This window comes from Corythoichthys intestinalis, chromosome 19 (assembly GCF_030265065.1).
Source record: "Corythoichthys intestinalis isolate RoL2023-P3 chromosome 19, ASM3026506v1, whole genome shotgun sequence".
In the NCBI taxonomy this organism is placed as follows: Eukaryota; Metazoa; Chordata; class Actinopteri; order Syngnathiformes; family Syngnathidae; genus Corythoichthys; species Corythoichthys intestinalis.
The window spans coordinates 16,625,932-16,643,844 of record NC_080413.1 but is presented as its reverse complement, the minus strand read 5'-3'; the positions used below and the strand labels follow the sequence as shown (position 1 = coordinate 16,643,844).

The 17,913-nt window shown below is 40.6% G+C and overlaps 2 protein-coding genes across 2 annotated transcripts; one reads left to right on the top strand and one right to left on the bottom strand.

Moving 5' to 3' along the window:
* The first annotated feature begins 6,457 nt into the window (after nucleotides 1-6,457).
* On the top strand, nucleotides 6,458-13,298 carry selenol (selenoprotein L). Its single transcript, XM_057822091.1, has 9 exons — nucleotides 6,458-6,714; nucleotides 7,198-7,276; nucleotides 7,358-7,411; nucleotides 10,694-10,739; nucleotides 10,816-10,946; nucleotides 11,062-11,176; nucleotides 11,258-11,380; nucleotides 11,462-11,599; nucleotides 11,672-13,298. Exons 1-9 carry the CDS (start codon nucleotides 6,609-6,611, stop codon nucleotides 11,936-11,938), a joined length of 1,059 nt encoding a protein of 352 aa, XP_057678074.1. The 5' UTR covers nucleotides 6,458-6,608; the 3' UTR covers nucleotides 11,939-13,298.
* Nucleotides 13,299-13,792: 494 nt separating this feature from the next.
* clec11a (C-type lectin domain containing 11A) lies at nucleotides 13,793-15,547 on the bottom strand. Its single transcript, XM_057823360.1, has 5 exons — nucleotides 15,420-15,547; nucleotides 14,895-15,009; nucleotides 14,718-14,825; nucleotides 14,557-14,640; nucleotides 13,793-14,471 (listed from the first exon to the last, which is right to left on the bottom strand). The coding sequence occupies exons 1-5, from the start codon at nucleotides 15,504-15,506 to the stop codon at nucleotides 14,059-14,061; spliced, it is 807 nt and encodes a 268-aa protein (XP_057679343.1). The 5' UTR covers nucleotides 15,507-15,547; the 3' UTR covers nucleotides 13,793-14,058.
* Between the last annotated feature and the right edge of the window lie 2,366 nt (nucleotides 15,548-17,913).

Sequence of the window (17,913 nt, the reverse complement as noted above, 5' to 3'; positions counted from 1 at the left end):
ATATGGTTGCAAAAGAAGTGCTGGAACATTCTGGAGTGGAAACCCATTGCAATCACCAGACTTAAATCCCATTGAAAATCTTTGGTGGTACTTGAACAAGGCAGTTGCAGCACGCAAGCCCAAAAATGTTAATGAACTGAGGAATGGGCAAAGATACCTGTGGATCACTGCAAGAAACTTCACACGTCTAAAGGATGTTATCATTGTCATACATACCTAAGAAGTTGAATAATTTTGTCAATTAAGTAATTACAGAAAGAGCATATATTGGAATATTCACAAAAATATTTTTGTTATTTCAGTTGTATTTGTCTATTTGACTTGTCATTATTTAATGTGATGATAAACAAGATGAAAAATAAATGTCAAATGTTCAAAAACACCTATCTACTGTGGGGGTTGAAGAATTTTGAACACGACTGTAATTACTAGGGCTGTCAAACGATTAAAATTTTTAATCGAGTTAATCACAGCTTAAAAATTAATCGTAATTAATCGTATTTCAAACCATCTATAAAATATGCCATATTTTTCTGTAAATTATTGTTGAAATAGAAAGATAAGACAAGAGGGATATATACATTCAACATACTGTACATAAGTACTGTATTAACAGGGGTGCACATAATTTTTTTGCCCAGGTTCTCAGAGGAGGACCTGGAAATGTGACTTGGTCCTCATTGAGCTTGAGAGCCGACCCGCCTGATGCGATAAATTTAATTATTAATTAACTTTGATTAATTATATTAACAATTAATGCTTGATTAAGATCAACTGGCACAAAAAATTGCCATTACTTTGAAGTGAAATGTAAAGAAATAAAAAGCACCAATTCAAAATAAAGGGCATTATGCGGCTCCCACATTAACTCCAAGCCTTTTTAAAAGTGGGATGTCCTCCTCATAAGACCTCATTGAATGTGCATGTTTAGCTTTGTAAAATGCGAGCAAAAACACGTTTGTCAGTGCATGTCGCTGTTCATTACCTTTATTCCGCCCTATTCCGCCACTTGTCCATAGGGCGAGTGGGGTCCTGTTAGACATCGATAGTTTGCTTAATTGCCACATGCTCTCTGTTTTTTTCGTGCTTTTCAAGGTTTGGATGGCTGAAATTCTTTGACCCTACATAAAATGCGCTGCTCTTATCGGCGACATTGGGATTCTCACGGCACATTTTGTACCGCATTTCCGTGCGAGCATCATTTGCTTCTAGCCACGGTACCTCCTGTAGCCACATTTCAGCTAAAGTCCTTTTTTTCGGTAGCTCCGGTGACGTCTCTGTCGTCTGTCTGTCTTTTGACGGGGGTGGGGGAACATGGAAGTAATTACTCGGTGTGGCCTGCCTCTTCGACATTTTGAGAAGTTATTTTCTCGTGTCCGCCGCAAATACAGTGGTCAGCCATCGGTACGCAAAAGCGTATGGAAGCTGTTGAGGGCCAGCGCGTTTGTCTACCTCCAGGACGCATGCGCGCATGCGGACCACTTATGTGCACCCCTGTGTATTAACAATAAATCAACAAGATGGCATTAACATTCTGTTAAAGCGATCCATGGATAGACTTTTAGTTCTTAAAAGATAAATGTTAGTACAAGTTATAGAAATTTTATATTAAAACACCTCATAATGTTTTCGTTTTAAGAAAATTTGTAAAATTTTCAATCAAAAACTAGTAGCTCGCCATTGTTGATGTCAATGATTACACAATGCTCATGGTGCTTAAACCCATAAAATCAGTCTCACCAAAGCGCCAGCAGACGGAGACAAAAAACACAAGTAACAAGTGGACATGACACTGTGCTGTCATTTTAATCTGTTTGAGCAGGGCATGTGCGTTAATTGCGTCAAATATTTTAACGTGATTAATTTAAAAAATTAATTACCGCCCGTTAATGCGATAATTTTGTCAGCCCTAGTAATTACATTAAATGTCAACATTTTATTGGGGTTAAAAAGCCACAGTATAGAAACCCTAGCAGTAAGATGGCTGTTGTTGACCTTGAAATAAGGTGGCTATTAGGATAAATTGTTTCTATGACGGGAGGATTTGTTTTGTTTGAAAAACAAATTGGAAGTTGAAGTTAAAGAAGGGAGGTTTACATGCAGTTCTACTTAAGCACAGGTATGAGGAATCATTCCAGTTTAGTCTTCAAGACCATATTTTAGTTTTAAAAAATGTGGTTAAACTAGCCAACATAAGCCTGAAAGTATTAAACAAAGATACAACTTGCAACCATATTCTGACTGGTCGTAACTTTTTGCCCACCTCTGTTTTAATACCGACATCAAAGCTGTTCATTTGAAGCACAAGCAGGCCAAACGTTTAAGAGTTCTCTTTCGGCTTATTTCAGTTCCTTTAAAATTGAAGTGTTGCACCAATTCTCCATTGAATGTCTGCAGAAGAAAAAAAAAAGTTCATTGTGTTCAAAATATCGACCCTATTTTGTACCGCACTAGTAGTGTGGAAACGTGCAGGGATTTTTGAGTGAATGTTTTCCAGCAATTAAAATGGTTGACCCACATTGACATGCTATTTGTTACATTTGTTTTCTAATTAAGACGTTGTTGCCTTCAAGGAATTTTCTAACGCGAAAAATATTTGGATTGCAAAAATACTTTCTTTGACCTTCAAAATTGAGTGGCTACAGTTGTTAGTGATCTGTTCTTTCAAGTAGTTAATTACATTTATGAGGTATCTTGCAAGAAATATTAAAAATATTGCTTAGATATGAATATCTTAAGAACTATAAGATTTAATTGAGGCTGTGCACCACTTCATCCATTGGTTATGTGACCTACAGTGTTCATAATACTGTACATATATAGACTTCATAATGATAGACTGGTCAGATTCGACCTTCAGTGCGCCACGCCTTCAAGTAGGGGGCAATCCCACAATCCGCTTCAGTTATACGCAGTCCGTCCCAGCGACATGCTGCGATCCACCGCTGGATATATGTTGAAAAAGTACTAAAGTTGTACTGCATACAAACAGGAAGGATTATCTCAGGAGTGATTTGTTCGAGGATTTAAGGTAATGATTATAATTTTCGTACCATGCATGCATTTTGAAACGTGAAAAAAATTTGTGGGAGAAATTAGCCACTACAGCATTGGAATCGATTAGAACGCCTTTATTGTCATTACACAAAGTGTTATTAGATTCATTATACTTCGCAATATTTACGTAAAATAAATGCTACCGGCACGGTTTTTTCGCTTTTAACCAAGAATCGAGACTGTTTTACCTCCATATCTATAAAGAATTCAGGGATTTAAGCATTTATTCACAAGAATTTTCAAACCAAAAATTTCTTTGTTGTACTAAGGGGGCCGCCACAGTGACTTAACTAGCAGCACATTCAACATATTTACGTAAAATAAATGCTAACTGCCCGTTTTTTTTGTGTGTGTTTTTAACCAAGAATCGAGACTGTTTCACATCCATATCTATAAAGAAATCAGGGATTTAAGCATTTATTCACAAGAATTTTTAACGGAAACAGCTCTTTGTTTACATTTGGCGGCCGCTAATTTTCTTACTGACTAGCCTCATAGTTCGCAATATGTACGTAAAATAAATGTTACCTGCCCGTTTTTTTTGCTTTTAACCAAGAATCGAGACTGTTTTACGTCCATATCTATAAAGAATTCAGGGATTTAAGCATTTATTCACAAGAATTTTTAACGGAAAAAGCTTTGTTTACATTTGGCGGCCGCTAATTTCCTTACCAACTAGCCTTATAGTTCGCAATATTTACGTAAAATAAATGCTAACTGCACGTTTTTTTTTTTTTTAGCTTTTAACCAAGAATCGAGACTTTTACGTCCATATCTATAAAGAATTCAGGGATTTAAGCATTTATTCACAAGAACTTTCAACAGAAGAAGCTCTTTGTTTACATTTGGCGGCCGCTAATTACCTTACCGACTAGCCTCATTGTTCGCAACATTTACGTACAATAAATGCCACCTGCACGTTTTTTTTTTTTTTTTTTTAACCAAGAATCGAGACTGTTTTAGGTCCATATCGATAAAGAATTCAGGGATTTAAGCATTTATTCACGAGAATTTTTAATGGCAAAAGCTCTTTGTTTACATTTGGCGGGCGCTAAATTTCTTACTGACTAGCCTCATTGTTCGCAATATTTACGTAAAATAAATGCTACCTGCATGTTTTTTTTAAATTTTTTTTTATAGCTTTTAACCAAGAATCGAGACTGTTTTACGTCCATATCTATAAAGAATTAGGGATTTAAGCATTTATTCACAAGAAATTTCAACGGAAGAAGCTCTTTGTTTACATTTGGCGGACGCTAATTTCCTTACCGACTAGCCTCATAGTTCGCAATATTTACGTAAAATAAATGCTACCTGTACATTTTTTCTTGCTTTCAACCAAGAATTGGAGTGTTTTACGTCCATATCTATAAAGAAGTCAGGGATTTAAGCATTTATTCACAAGAATTTTCACTGGAAAAAGCTCTTTGTCTGTTTCCACTCGGTCAGCTTTGACGGAGAGACAGGCCCCCTATGAATCTGCCCCGCGCCCCATGTCCCGTCAAAACATTATGAGGTCTATGATGCATAATTTGAAAAACTACCACAAATAAATACTTATAGATTTTATAGGGAAAATATTTAAGAATGTATAAGAATAAATTTATCTTTTTCACTTTTTTTCCTGTAAATTCAGTAGTTTGGCTTGTAGCAAATGCAGTGCTCCTTCTTACCTATAGAGGCCACCAAATCCTGTCTTTAAACCCAGTGTTCACTAGTGACGGGATCTGTCGTTCACTTGAGTAAACGAATCCATTCCGGTTCGTTCAGTAAAACGATTCGTTCAAACGAATCGTTCAACGAATCGTTCGCCCCCCTCATCTCCCTCCCCACCCAAATGAATCGTTCGGTTAGTGAACGGGAAGTGACGTTGCCGAACGAATCCCCAAAGACCGCTTCGCAGTATAACTGAACGGGAAGTGACATTGCTTGGTCCCTCCCTCTCTTGCACATTGACCACTCGTCGTAGTTTCAGAAATGAATGACAGGCGATATCATTCTGCTCTCAGAGACAGCCTCGTCTCCCTCCCGCTGCTGCAAAAGCGAGGGAGAACTTCCGCGTCGTCTGTCCTAGTTTAATGGGATCAAAGTCATGGCTCGTGCTTGCATTTCGATTGAGGACACGGTTAAACATTTTCCTTTTGTGGGGGGAGCGGGGGGTTGGGGTCGGGGGCGCACGGACTTTCTTTAGCATGATCTTGCTCACATATACAATGCTGCTGCTAACAGCCAACGCGGCATGCCTGCTGTCACGAAAACAAAAATAAATCGAAAGTTTAATTTCTAATTATGGAACGGCCAACACATCATATTAACCTCTCGCTCTGTTGTATTTTTGTTTTTTATTATTAAGATGATCGTTTTGAATTTTTGCACTGGTATTAATAAATAAAATAATCCGGTCAGCTCCCCTGTCGTCCCCGCATCTCAGATCGTCAAATGCTGACGAGAAATAATTGTTTGCTTTATGATTTCGCCTTTCTACTCTCATTAGTCTGTTAAGAAAAATGTAGACATATTGCGACATCTCCCGTGTCCGCGCGCTTTGTTTTTGGGGCGCTTGAGTAGCACATGATGGACGGATTGACATAATTTGTCAAACCAACCGACACCCTCTGACACGAAAAAAAAAAAAAAAACCACTCGGAAAAAATTGACATGTATATACAGTTTCATTGCAAATCAGTATTATGGTGATCATACTAAATATTTTTTTTCTGTGCACATATGAGGTACATATCGCTGCCATGAAGCCTCCATATAGTGACAGTTCTCTGCCCGCTTCACTGCCGTCACGCGACCGCAGCTCAGGTTTTGCTTGCCTCGTAGCTACGCGTGTTTTAAATTACTGTAAATTTGATAGTATATCGTCATAGGCACAGTCCCGAGTCTGTTGAGAAAAGTAGAACACTAAACCATGCTCGCTAGATTTGTGTGGTGTTTTTGTCTTTTTGAGCAGCATTTGATAGGCTCCACGTTAACAAATATGTGACAAAGTCGTTTCCTTTCATTTTATGACTCGTTCACCGCATAGTCATTACTGGAAAGTCAAGTTAGCAGCAAGCTAGGTCAGGAACCGGAGGACCGAATCACTGAACGGGAAGTGACAAAACTCAGTCTTTCCCCCCTGCCTGCACGCTGGCTGCTTATTGGCCACACGTGGAAATGAGTGACATACGCCATGATTCTGTTTCCGCTCCCTCCCCTGCCCGCGATGAGGCTGGCGTCTGATTGGTCGTGTGCGATGTCAGAAGACGCTGCCGCTTGCTCAACGCCCTCCCACGCAGCGAACAAGCGCCACCAACTTCATAGAACGAATCAGTGCAGATGGTGATTAGTTCGGTCTCGTTCACCCAAACAATTCGTTCAAAAAGAACGAATCGTTCGCGACCGATACAACACTAGTGTTCACTGGTCACATGGTATTCCGGAAGCGCCCGCCTTTCAGGTTCAGTGTTGTGGAAGCGTGGGTTTATAGTCGATGTAAAGTTCTGTACTGTCCATAGTCGAACTGTACTGAAGTCTTTCAGGTAAGGAGACTACTGCCGGGCATGGAGGCAGACGTTATGCAGGAGGAGGAGAGCCTCGCTGCCGCCTTGAAGCAGCTCGTCACCCTGGGCAATGCGCTACTTCAACAGGCTAAGAAAGATGCTGAGGGTAGGATGACTAAAAAAGTGGCTTTGAACCATTAAATGTACATTTATTTTTCACATATTGAAGTCATGTTTTGAACCGCTTTGGCTGCTGTTCATTGGGCTTTATAAAAATCACTAATAAGTTTGAAACTGAAAATGTGACACTTGTCGTTACTACGAATTTGATTGAAATGTCAATAGAAAAAGGCGACCAATTTGTACTACACGAGGCGAGACTGTTTTTTTCCCACCAAGTGGAGAGTAAATACCAATTGTCTTGCATTAGTATGTGTTGAATTCAAATTTCTTTCGTTTCGATAAAAGAATTTAAAACGGAAATGTCAATGACGTATGGCAAAAGCTGTGTGCGTAGAATACCCTCACTTTTTTCAGTTTTGAAAAGAACATTTTAAAGAAATCACACAGTAACAATACAAAAATATTGATTTTTTTTTCCTCCTAAATGGCTGCCCTTCAATTATATAGTGTTATTGTTTGCTTTCAGTCTCCATGGAAGATTTTGTCCCATATAAAATTGCAACTTTGCTGGGCCTAATTGCAGCCGGAGCAGACTTCTACAAAAGGTGAGTTTCATTCTCTTTTGAGGTTAAACAAATGATTCGGAAGCGGAAAAAATCACAGTGTGTTTTCTTGCTGTCCCACAGTATTGGAGTGAAGAAAAAGAGTGAAGCTGAGGCCGCGTGGCAGAAGTTGTATCGGTAGGTTTCAAAAAGCAAATAAATCAAAGGTCGAAGACTCTCACAGATGACCATATAATTATATTACTGTGCCAGTTCTTTCAGTGTTTGTTCAAAGTCAATTTGTCACCAAAACACTTTACTAACCACCAAGCCCGTCGACAGGCGGGACAACCGGGTATGTTGTCCCGGGTCTCAGGACTATAGGGGTCCCTTAATGACCCTTAAATTATTTTACTTTACATTCACATATTTCTTTTTTATTTACATCATTGTCTGATTAAATATTATTTTCTACTCGATATACAGTGGGGAGAACAAGTATTTGATACTTGTTCTCCCCACTGTATACTTAAAAACTTTAACATATTAAACATTTCCCCCCCAAAATTTTTTGCCCAAGACCCCCCCCCCCCCCGTCTGAGGAGAGAATGGTTTGACACCCCCCCCCCCCCCCCCATCCGTCTGTCTTAGCAGAGAATGGTTTGACCCCGCTCTGGCGCACTCAAAGCTACACTACGTACGTGCCCTGAAGCGGGAAATTAAAGTATGTCATTGTTATAAACTCTAAACATGGTGAGTCTTCATAAATCGGTTGTGCAGAAAAGAAAAGAAAAAAAAAAATGAATATCATAGAGGTGAACGAGAAAAAATGATGAAGTTTTTAAAAGGGGGACAAGAAGCTAGAGAATTAGGGCTAGAGTTGGCTGCGGACGGTGATGTCGGTAATGAACAACAGCTGCTAACACTGAACGTTTACATTCGCGATCAAAGTGACCACCAAAGCCCGATTCGAGTCATATTTTCCGTCATTGTGTGTCCGTATTGTCAATGATCGTAGTTTCTAAAGGTGGATTCACTTGCAAATTATGGAAGCCCCGGTGCTTTCAGACGCTGTAAACTAATTGGATGAGTTGCATGAAAGCCGTTATTTGGAAAAGCTTCGGTCGATCCAGTCGCCAGATCCATATTTGATGCCCAAACCGATGTTTCCTCCCGTCCGGTCCCGTCCCGTGCGTCAGAGCTCGTCCTGAGACCACAAAATTTCCAATCATACTCCAGTTTATGTCACGATGAGGAGTCGGGTACCCAAAATCGGCACCGGCCCGAATATAAACCGACATTTGGTCAGCTGAGCATCACCGTTGTCATGATTGTAAAATGAAACTTAATCGACAACAGGCCGGTGTGTGCCGAAAAATAGCTGCCCCGCGTGAAATGTCCTCCCTGACGGGAGCGCTTATTTATAACGCTTTATTGACGTGAAAACATCAAATGTTTTCATGGACGCCTTACAGTAATGGATTTACGACTGTAAGATCAGTTTTATATAATTAAATTACACAAAATATTAGTACTGTATTTTAGTAACAAATCATGGACTGGGCCACATAACCATCTTTGAACATAAATGTATTAGTCTACAGGTTTTCACGACCATATCCCAATTACAATCACACAGGTATGACATTTATTAGTTCAAGCAGAGTAAAATAATACATATTCACGGTACAAGAAAGGCGTTTCCGTGTGGGCGCTCCCGTCAGGGGGGACATTTCACGCAGGGCACATTTTTCGGCACAACACCTGTTATTGCGCTCACCTTCTAGCTGCGCGACCGTGGCGACGAGCTTCGTAGTCTCCGTCTGATGATGTCTGCGATCGTGTTGGCATCATATTGATCTTTTCACCGCTGTCTAACGGCTGTCGACACAAACGCATCATGAACCGAGAAAAAACAAACCGTGCTGCTTTCGAGATTTGCCCTTTTAACAATGGGCACACAGCAACTACTAAAATGACCGTTTATCTTCTATGTTACTGCAACCAACCGCCACACATGCCTTCACCATTTTGATTAATCAATGTTAACGATTGTCAGGAAGGTTTTTGGGTTCGTTTACTAGGCGGTGATTCCTTAGACAAGCAGAAAAACACGCAGTAATAGGAGGAATGTACGTAGCGGTAATATGTAAACACGATGAGCTGACGGACAATATGGCAGCTCCAGTCAGGGGGGCAGAGTTGTGACGTCATGTGATTGGGGTCTATTGAGCTGCGGCATGACAAGACATGCTGCTTGCGTTGAGCCGAGCAGAGAGAAGGTGATGGGAGATCATGTATGTTAGTCTGTTGGGAGCAGGTGCGCGAGGCTGAACAGACTTGATTTCATTGATGTTATAAATGACTTTGCTGTCCAAAAAGGCGCATCACTGTTTGAGGGCTTGATAACCCCAGGGATGTGGAGGGGGCAGGCACAGGATGTTTAATTATGCTATTTTGTTGCTTAGCAGCCAGGCATAGCACTCTCAGTTGTATTGTACTGTAGCCTACATGGGACCATAGATGGAAATTGTTTGTTTGTATTGTGTCACATCACATTACGGTCTGTTAAATTTAACTGTCCATCTCAAATTAAATAAGTTGAACATTTACACTGTCATTGCTTACAAAATCTCTCCTGGTGGGGCATCAGTCATGATGAGAAAAGTGAGAGCTCAGCCTAAAACTAAACGGCAGGAGCGGTTCAATGACCTGAAGAGAGCTGGATGCACAGTTTCAAAAGCTGCTGTCAGTAGAACACTACGGTGCAATGGTTTAAAATCATGCATTGCTCAGAAGGTTCCCCTGTTGAAGCCAGTAACTGTGAAGGCCTGTCTGAAGTTTGCCAGGGACCATCTGAATGATGCAGAGGGGTCATGGAAGAAAGTCATGTGGTCAGATGAGACCAAAGTACTTTTTTGGTGCAAAATTTACTCGTTGTGTGTGGAGGAAAAAGAAGGATGAGTACAATCCCAAGAACACCATCCCCACTGTGAAGTATGGGGGTGGAAACCTCATGCTTTGGGGCTGCTTTTCGGCAAAGGGGACAGGACGACCGTACTGTATAAAGCCGAGGATGAATGGTGAAATATATCGTTAGATTTTGAGCCACAACGTCTTTCCATTGGTCAGAGACATGAAGATGAGTCGTGGCTGGATCATCCAACATGACAATGACTGAAGCACACAGCCAGCTGACCAAGGAGTGGCTGCGTAAAAAGCATGTCAAGGTTCTGGAGTGGCCTAGCCAGTCTCCAGACCTTTATGATTGAAATTTCAGACCTCTACCTATTTTCTAAGTGGGTGAACTTACAAAATCACAAGGCGTGCAAATAGTTATGCTCCTCATTGTGTAAGAGTTGCTTCTGAAGAATATGTATAATTTTTACATACGTATCCGCATTAAATTTCAATTTTGAGTTTCCGGTGTATTCGCAATTGTCAATTACCTTAACTAATTATTGACTTTTTTTTTTTCAGTCATGCAGCAGTGAGGGAAAAGGTTGATGAGCTCCTCGAACTCAAGGTTTTGACTTGGAAATGCACGCTCCATGTACGGTTGCTTCTGTCTGACTATAGTGTTTGTGTATGTGTATGTACAGAGCGAGTGGGACTCCTTTCTGGAGCATGTGGACAAAAGTCTTCAGTCGTCGTGTGCTCCTGTGTCATCAGGAGGACAAGTGGCAGACATTTTTAGCTCTGAAACTTTGTTGACTGATGGACGCAGTGGAAAGTGAGTAATCGTATTTACATTTCAGCAAGTAATTATAGTCTAGGTTGGTTGAGATGTTGGCTTATTCTTTTATCCTGTGTTTGGGTGTGCATAAATGTGTGTGTTGCATTTGAAGGCGAGTCTCTCTGGATCAGTACCGTTCTCCGGGTGAGAAGCTTCTACTGGTCCTCATCAGGCACTTTGGATGACTGCCGTGACGTGATCACGTGGCCGAGCTGGGCGAGAGCATAGTCAGTTACCCCTATATTAATCAAATTAACATAAGCATTGTGATTGAAATGTAATGTCTCAACATGTTTTCTTATTTCCAGGCTGCTCTTGAGGCTCGGTCTGTGAAAGTCGTGGTGGTGTCGTTTGGGCCCTTGAAGGGGGCTCGTTTGTGGTTGCAGCAGACAAAATGCACCATGGACTTGGTCTTGGATCCACACAGGAAGGTTTACCACCAATCCAAATAATCTCCATATTACCAGAATTTGAATTTTACACCATCTTAATATTTGTCTTGTTTATCTTAGATTTACCGTAGCTTTGGACTCGTCTCCTCTTGTGCTAAAGTCATGAATTTTGACTCCATGCTTCGATATTCTGAGTACCAAGCTGCGAAGAGAGACTTCCCAGAATTCCCAATGCACATGCTAGAGGACATTTACCAGGTATCAAAGAATCTAGCCGAGTTTTGCTGGTTTAACAAACTCAAGTAGCATTAATTAAATATATTTCTCCAGATGGGAGGTGACTTCCTACTCAGCGACACCAACAAAGTCCTCCTGTCCCACCCGAGCAAGTACCCAATGGATCGACCTACCGTCACCGACATTCTGCATGCGGCGTCTGATTCGACTAAACTAGTTGCGCAGGAAGCCAGCAGGAGCAGCTCTACGATGCACGCTTATGACGTCACACCTCACACTCACGCGACCGTGAAGAGGTGCGACCGATGCCAAGCCGTGCAGAACAGATGTCCGTTCCTTGCTGTCAAGTCCATGCTATAACTTAAAATATAAAAAAATTATGGCAAGCCATTTGAGCATATTATTTCATATCTTTGATACGTTCTTTGTCATCACTAGTAAAACAAGTACAGATAGTCCCTAGGTTATGTTGTACTCGATTTGATTTCAACGGGTTTTTGACTTTACCACGCCAGTTTTTTTATTTTTTTTTTAAGCGCGTAAACAGTACCTTATTGTACTTCACAGTATCTTATTTTTTACTTTAATATGACTGGTTATGTCCTCACTGAACGTTAAGTTATTTAGTTTGACAGACATCAGACAAGGCAATTGTGGTTTTTGAAGCTTTTTGCTTCATTCACTTTTGACAATTTGTAAAGCTGTAACACACATATGTACACTTAAGTTAAAAATGACACGCATATTAACAGTAAAACACGACACAAAACAATTGATGTTCAAACGTCCATCTACATAGTCTGATCAATATGTAAATTTAGTAGATTAAATTAGTTTAATACGCCTAACATAGGTCCGCTATCTTAAATGCTACCAATGCTAACAAATTTACAATTCTCATAGCAAATCACTCACGCAAAACTCCACAAAATAGCTCAAGACTTAATTACAAATGCATATACAAATATATTAGGTGAAACAACTTCCAGCCTTACGTGGGCCAAACCAGAGCGCAGTTGTGCTTTATCCGTGTCAGACGAGTCTGCGACAGTCCAGCCAGACCCAACGCTGCCAGCAGAGGGCAGTGCATCTGCCATCATTAAACGCTGCCAGCAGAGGGCAGTGCATCCGCCATCATTAAACAATACGATACTTTTGGATTTTTTTGGTAAAGTTATTTTGAGGGTCGAGGTACTGAAAGGGTTAATTCTGATATACGCAGAAATTTGGATTTACGTCAGCATAGGAACGGAACTTGTTTGTAACCCAGGGACTACCGGTACTAATTTACGACTACAGACTGAAGGCCGCACATAAAGCGCGCACATGCCCTTTACTGGCAACCTCCTAAACTACAGGCAACAACAAGTCCACAATTAAATAATGAGCCCTTAAACAAAACAAAAAAATCAAAAATTGGGTTCCGAGGCTCAATATACATCCCTAGAATATACCTACCAAATTTCATTGTGATCTGCTCATGAATAATGAAGGAATGGATTTAAAAAAATGATAGTGGACACACCCGCAACAACTTGAGCCTTGACAAATAACAATTACTATACTGTTTGTTTTTAGGCCAGGCCAAGATGTACAATAGTTGACGGTTGAGAAAAGTGACACCAGTAGTGTAAAAAACAAAACTTGTAAGCGAAGGCGTCCCACCCTAAGTGCCTTGATAGACGCCAAAATTAGGATACATTTTCAAATGAAAAAAATACATTGCCCCTCTCTTTTAGTCAATTCTGCCTCACAGTGTGAGCATAAAACGTAATAATTTGTAGTAGAAAGGAAAACATGCAATATGCAGCCAAATGTTATATATTAACTAGAAACTGCATTTTCTGGAGAAAATACTCTGGGTCTTAGATACAGATCTTAGCCCCACCCAGGTTGGTTTGGGGACATTTCTGAAACTCACATTTGGGGGACTCGTCCTGGTCATAACAGGTCATTTGTGGACATTTGGGGGGGGGGGGGGGGTTTCCTGGTCATATCAGGTCATTTGGGGATATTTGGGGGGCGTGTCTTAGTCATATCTGGTCATTTCCTGTTGATTTGGGGATGCTTATTTTTTTTGCCATTGATAATGTCGTAATTTTCGGCATGGGCTGCTTTACGAACGGTGCCCCATAGATAATAACACATTTGACGTTGACAATAAAGTAAACCTGAGGAAAATCAGTTGAGAATTCTTTTATTTTAATTGTACATTGATGGGAGCTAGTACCACCAGCATGACTGACATGTTGGTGGTAGTAATGTCAGATACAGTGCACTCTTGTACTAATACTTCAATTAGCAATTATTGTTAGCTGTTTAATTACAGGCAGACAGCTAACATTAAGTCCTGTGTTCATTTAAGTGCATTTTATTGTGTATTCTGCCACGTTTGTCGACCACAGACCATGGATTTGTCGCTAAGGTGACGTCCAATTTATGTACAAGTTTGTGGCTAAAAGTGAGATCTACCAGTTCATCTAAAGCGCCACCCTGTCATCAAATTCGCACATGTAGTTCATGGCTCTGTCACAGTACTGGTCCCACCAATCGCCGTCATCTGATGCCATAGCCACGCAGTTCTCGCGCTTGCCTCCGTCTGGCTGGCTGGACAAGAAATGTCTGCGCCACTGGAAGTAGGAGACAGCTGTGCCGTCATCAAAGATGTACACGCCCTCGGCCGCCAGGTCGTTGATGCCTAGCCACACTGGCCAGTTGTTTGGCCGGAAGAAGGATTTGACGTAGTCAGCCAGCGCCTCCTGCTCGCGACGGTCTCTCGGCATGGCCATGCGGCCGCCACGCTCCTGGCACTTCCTGGATGCCCCCGCGTAGTCCTCGTAGCTGTTGTATACCAGGTAGCATTTGTAGCCCACTCGCAGGCCCTTCTGGCAACCTGATTGGCCGGGAACAAACATGGGCTTCAGATATTCTTATTAAATGAAGCTCAGAGTTGCACTCTGAATCCAGAATGACTTTACCTTCCAGTCTTCCAGTCTCTTTGCGGTTGTCTTTGCTGTGCTGGTAGACTTCTCGGATTTTGTCCTCCAGCTCCACGACCTTGACTTTCGTTTTGAAGATGAAGAGAGAACCTCAGAAAAACCAGAAAGTGATGCCATTTACCATCAGCATTAGTCAGTACCTTCCATCTTAGACAGACGCTCCATGAGCTGGTCTACCCTAACATCCAGTGTGTAGTGGCCCACATTAAGCTTGTGGATGGCCTGGTCCATCCCAGCCAGTCTTGACACTTTAAGGATGAAAAAATAGAATTAAAGGACTAATAAATTTTTTTGAAACAAATAATGTAAGGACGCACAAACGTAGTTGTATGAGGTTTCAAAGTCCGACACAGGGGTGGTGGGCTCCAGTTCTGACATGGGAATAATGTCAGGAACATCTCCTCGTGACCTTCTCTCATCTGTGAGAGGCACCTGATGCACAAAAACAATAAAAGCAATATATTACAGTAGCTAGCCAGAAAGCTCACGCTAATGCCAACTTTCAAACATCTAGTTATCTTGATCATTTGTCATTTAATATTCAATTTTATATCATTTGTACATTTTTCACATGCATTTCACATTTTGTGTTGCTTTTTTCCCCCGACCTTTACATATGGTGATTGTTCATAAAAATCAAATGTGCAACTTCTGCCCAACTGTAATCCAAAAGGTGTTACCAATACAATCCATCAATGATGTAATCTCTATTGGGAATGGCTAGATCGTCCAACAAATATTCTTGTTATGACGTCCTCCCTTTCAAGCATTGATTTGATTTTAACAACAATTTAAGGCCCAAACAGTCACATTTAGAATTTCAAAAGAAAGAGAGTTCTGACCTGCAACGGCTGTGGTGTCTCAGTTGGAACACAGAAGCCCTGCGAACACAAACATAGCAGAGCAAGTAACCTGGCGACTGGTCCCATTTTCAACCTCCCAACTCCTGAAAGACCGGCGCACACACACAAAAGATCCTCCTCCTCTTCCCTCTCCTCTCCTCCCCTCTCCACTGCTTCATACCTCCCACAGTGACATGACCCAGCATGAATAATGGAAGAAATGATCCCCCAAAAAGTCAAATTTCAAATATTATACCTGTGATCTCATCCCCACTGGCTAAGCATAATCTATTTGCTTCTTTTTTCTCTTTTTGTTCAAAGGGCGTCGCTTGCTAGTTCCCAAACAGGAAAGCTTTTAGTGTTTTCCTATCCTCATCCCATTTCCACTCTTTGTGTACAAGATTAACTTCAAAGACGAGCCCGAGATTTTGGACTTTGGGATGTTGAATATCTCTCATTTCCAATCTTTGTATGTGCACTTTTCCCAAGGAAAAAAAAACAGGAAATAGGACCCAGGATTTAGGGCTCAAAGTTGGGGAGTGCCTGTTAGATTTGCTAGATTAGCTTCTTTTGTCTTTGTTCTCATTTTACACACATCAAAATACCATTCCTGTTTTTATTATGTGGGGTACACTTAAGGCACATACTGTAGTACAAACAAAGAAGTATTTCAGAGACCCCAGATTTCTGTGGAATGCCTGTTATTTTATTTTAGCTTAGCTTTCATTTACCGTTTCATATCATGTTTCATTTTACTTTTGAATTTTGATGATAATCAGACTTACTGTCTGCCGTAAACTTGCATTTTAGACTTGAATGTGTCGTAATTGTTGTGTTGCATTCGCTGGGAACATACAATTATGACTTAAAAAGCAAAGATGTGATTGTGCCTGCCCGCCACTTAAAATGCCGCAAGACTCAGCCAGGAGGAAATTTTGGCCGTTGGCCTGTGCTTCTCCTTTCTAAACCACAAAAGTGCACATCTTTGTGCAAACTGTGAGGGAAATGGTTGATGAAAAATGATGAAATGTTCGATGGATGCTTGTTGCATTTAAATGATCAAAATATAATGAATAATCCTCCTGAAGTTCTACAAATATTGCCAAAAAATACCACTAATTTATTACTAAAACACATTTTAAATATATAAGATATACTTAACATCACAGCTAATGTCACTCACTTCGCCTTCTAAAATGTAACGGTTTGTTCGGTCGCTGTTGGACGTTAAACTTAGTATTTGCTGACTGTCAACTCGGAATGATACAAATAATTTTTAACCATGTTGCAATTTGCTATTGAATGTTTAGTAGAAGAAAGTGACCATTCAGGCTTCTCGAGGTGCTGGCTGAAGGCCGCTCGCCGGGACAGAGGCACCTCAGTTCAGCCAGGTACACGCGCGCACACACACACGAGGTACATAATCTATGTTGATTTTGATTAAAACTTGTTTTCTGAGTTTGATTTTACAGTAACTGGAAATTGAGAGGGTAGCATGATGGCTGTGGTTAGCACATCTGTCTTATAATTAAGTTTTTAAAACATAGTTTTCACTTTTATTGCTCAGGCAATTCTATGTGTGTGGAGTTTGCATGTTGTCCCCATGCTTGCATGGTTGTGCCTGGTCCCCAGACTTCCTTCCATATTCCAATAACATACTTGTTAGTTACATAACAGCTTTTAAACAACATGTTTAAGAGCTAGCATGTAGGGTTGCCAACCATCCCTTGAAAAATTGAATCATCCCGTATTTAGAAACAAAAGTGCGCGTCCCGTATTGAGCTTTCAAGGGACACGCTTTGTCTCTTATTATGTTGACACTCGAAAATAGTGTCTTATATGCGTGTTATAAACGCATTCCCCCACCTCTCCTGCTTTTTGACCAATGAGATGACGGAACTGACAATACGAAATACCACTCATCTCATTGGTCGAGGTACTGTCGCTTGACAAGTTGATAACGGAAGACAACATAAGAGTGTGGGAGATAAGAGGTTTAAGTGAAGTTTGAGTAAAAAGCATATTTAAAATGATAATCATTTGTTGTCTTGTTCTCCTCTGTGTACTTTATTTTCACAAATTGTATTACATTTTTGTTTGTTCTGTCAATTTCATTTGTATTTCCATTAGGCCGGAACGATATTGGAAAAAATTATTGCTGTGATTTTTTTGGGGGGGGGTTTGCGATATATTGCGATATTATATTGCGATATAAAAAAAAATATATATATATATATTTATGTTAATTTTAAATTTTTACTACATGACTTGAATAGCTGTTTAGAAAGACTTTGGATGACTTATCATGAACACTGTATACAGTATTCCATCGTTTTTCGTGGTTAATAGGGACCAGAACCTGCCGCGATAAGTGAAAAACCGCGAAGTAGCGCAAAGCCCCCCCAGAACAAAGGTTTGTGGATTGGAAAAAAAATTATTTTTTTAAAATTTTGCACGTCCTTACGATGGGACTATCGCGCATGCGCACATCGCA

Excerpts from the sequence above, each read along its gene's own strand:
- clec11a (XM_057823360.1), bottom strand. The coding sequence starts at position 15,506 with ATGGGACCAGTCGCCAGGTTACTTGCTCTGCTATGTTTGTGTTCGCAG. Across the intron at positions 14,641-14,717 it reads GCGTCTGTCTAAGATGGAAG|TCAAGGTCGTGGAGCTGGAG; the intron begins GTACTGACTAAT and ends TCAAAACGAAAG. Across the intron at positions 14,472-14,556 it reads AGAGACTGGAAGACTGGAAG|GTTGCCAGAAGGGCCTGCGA; the intron begins GTAAAGTCATTC and ends CCGGCCAATCAG.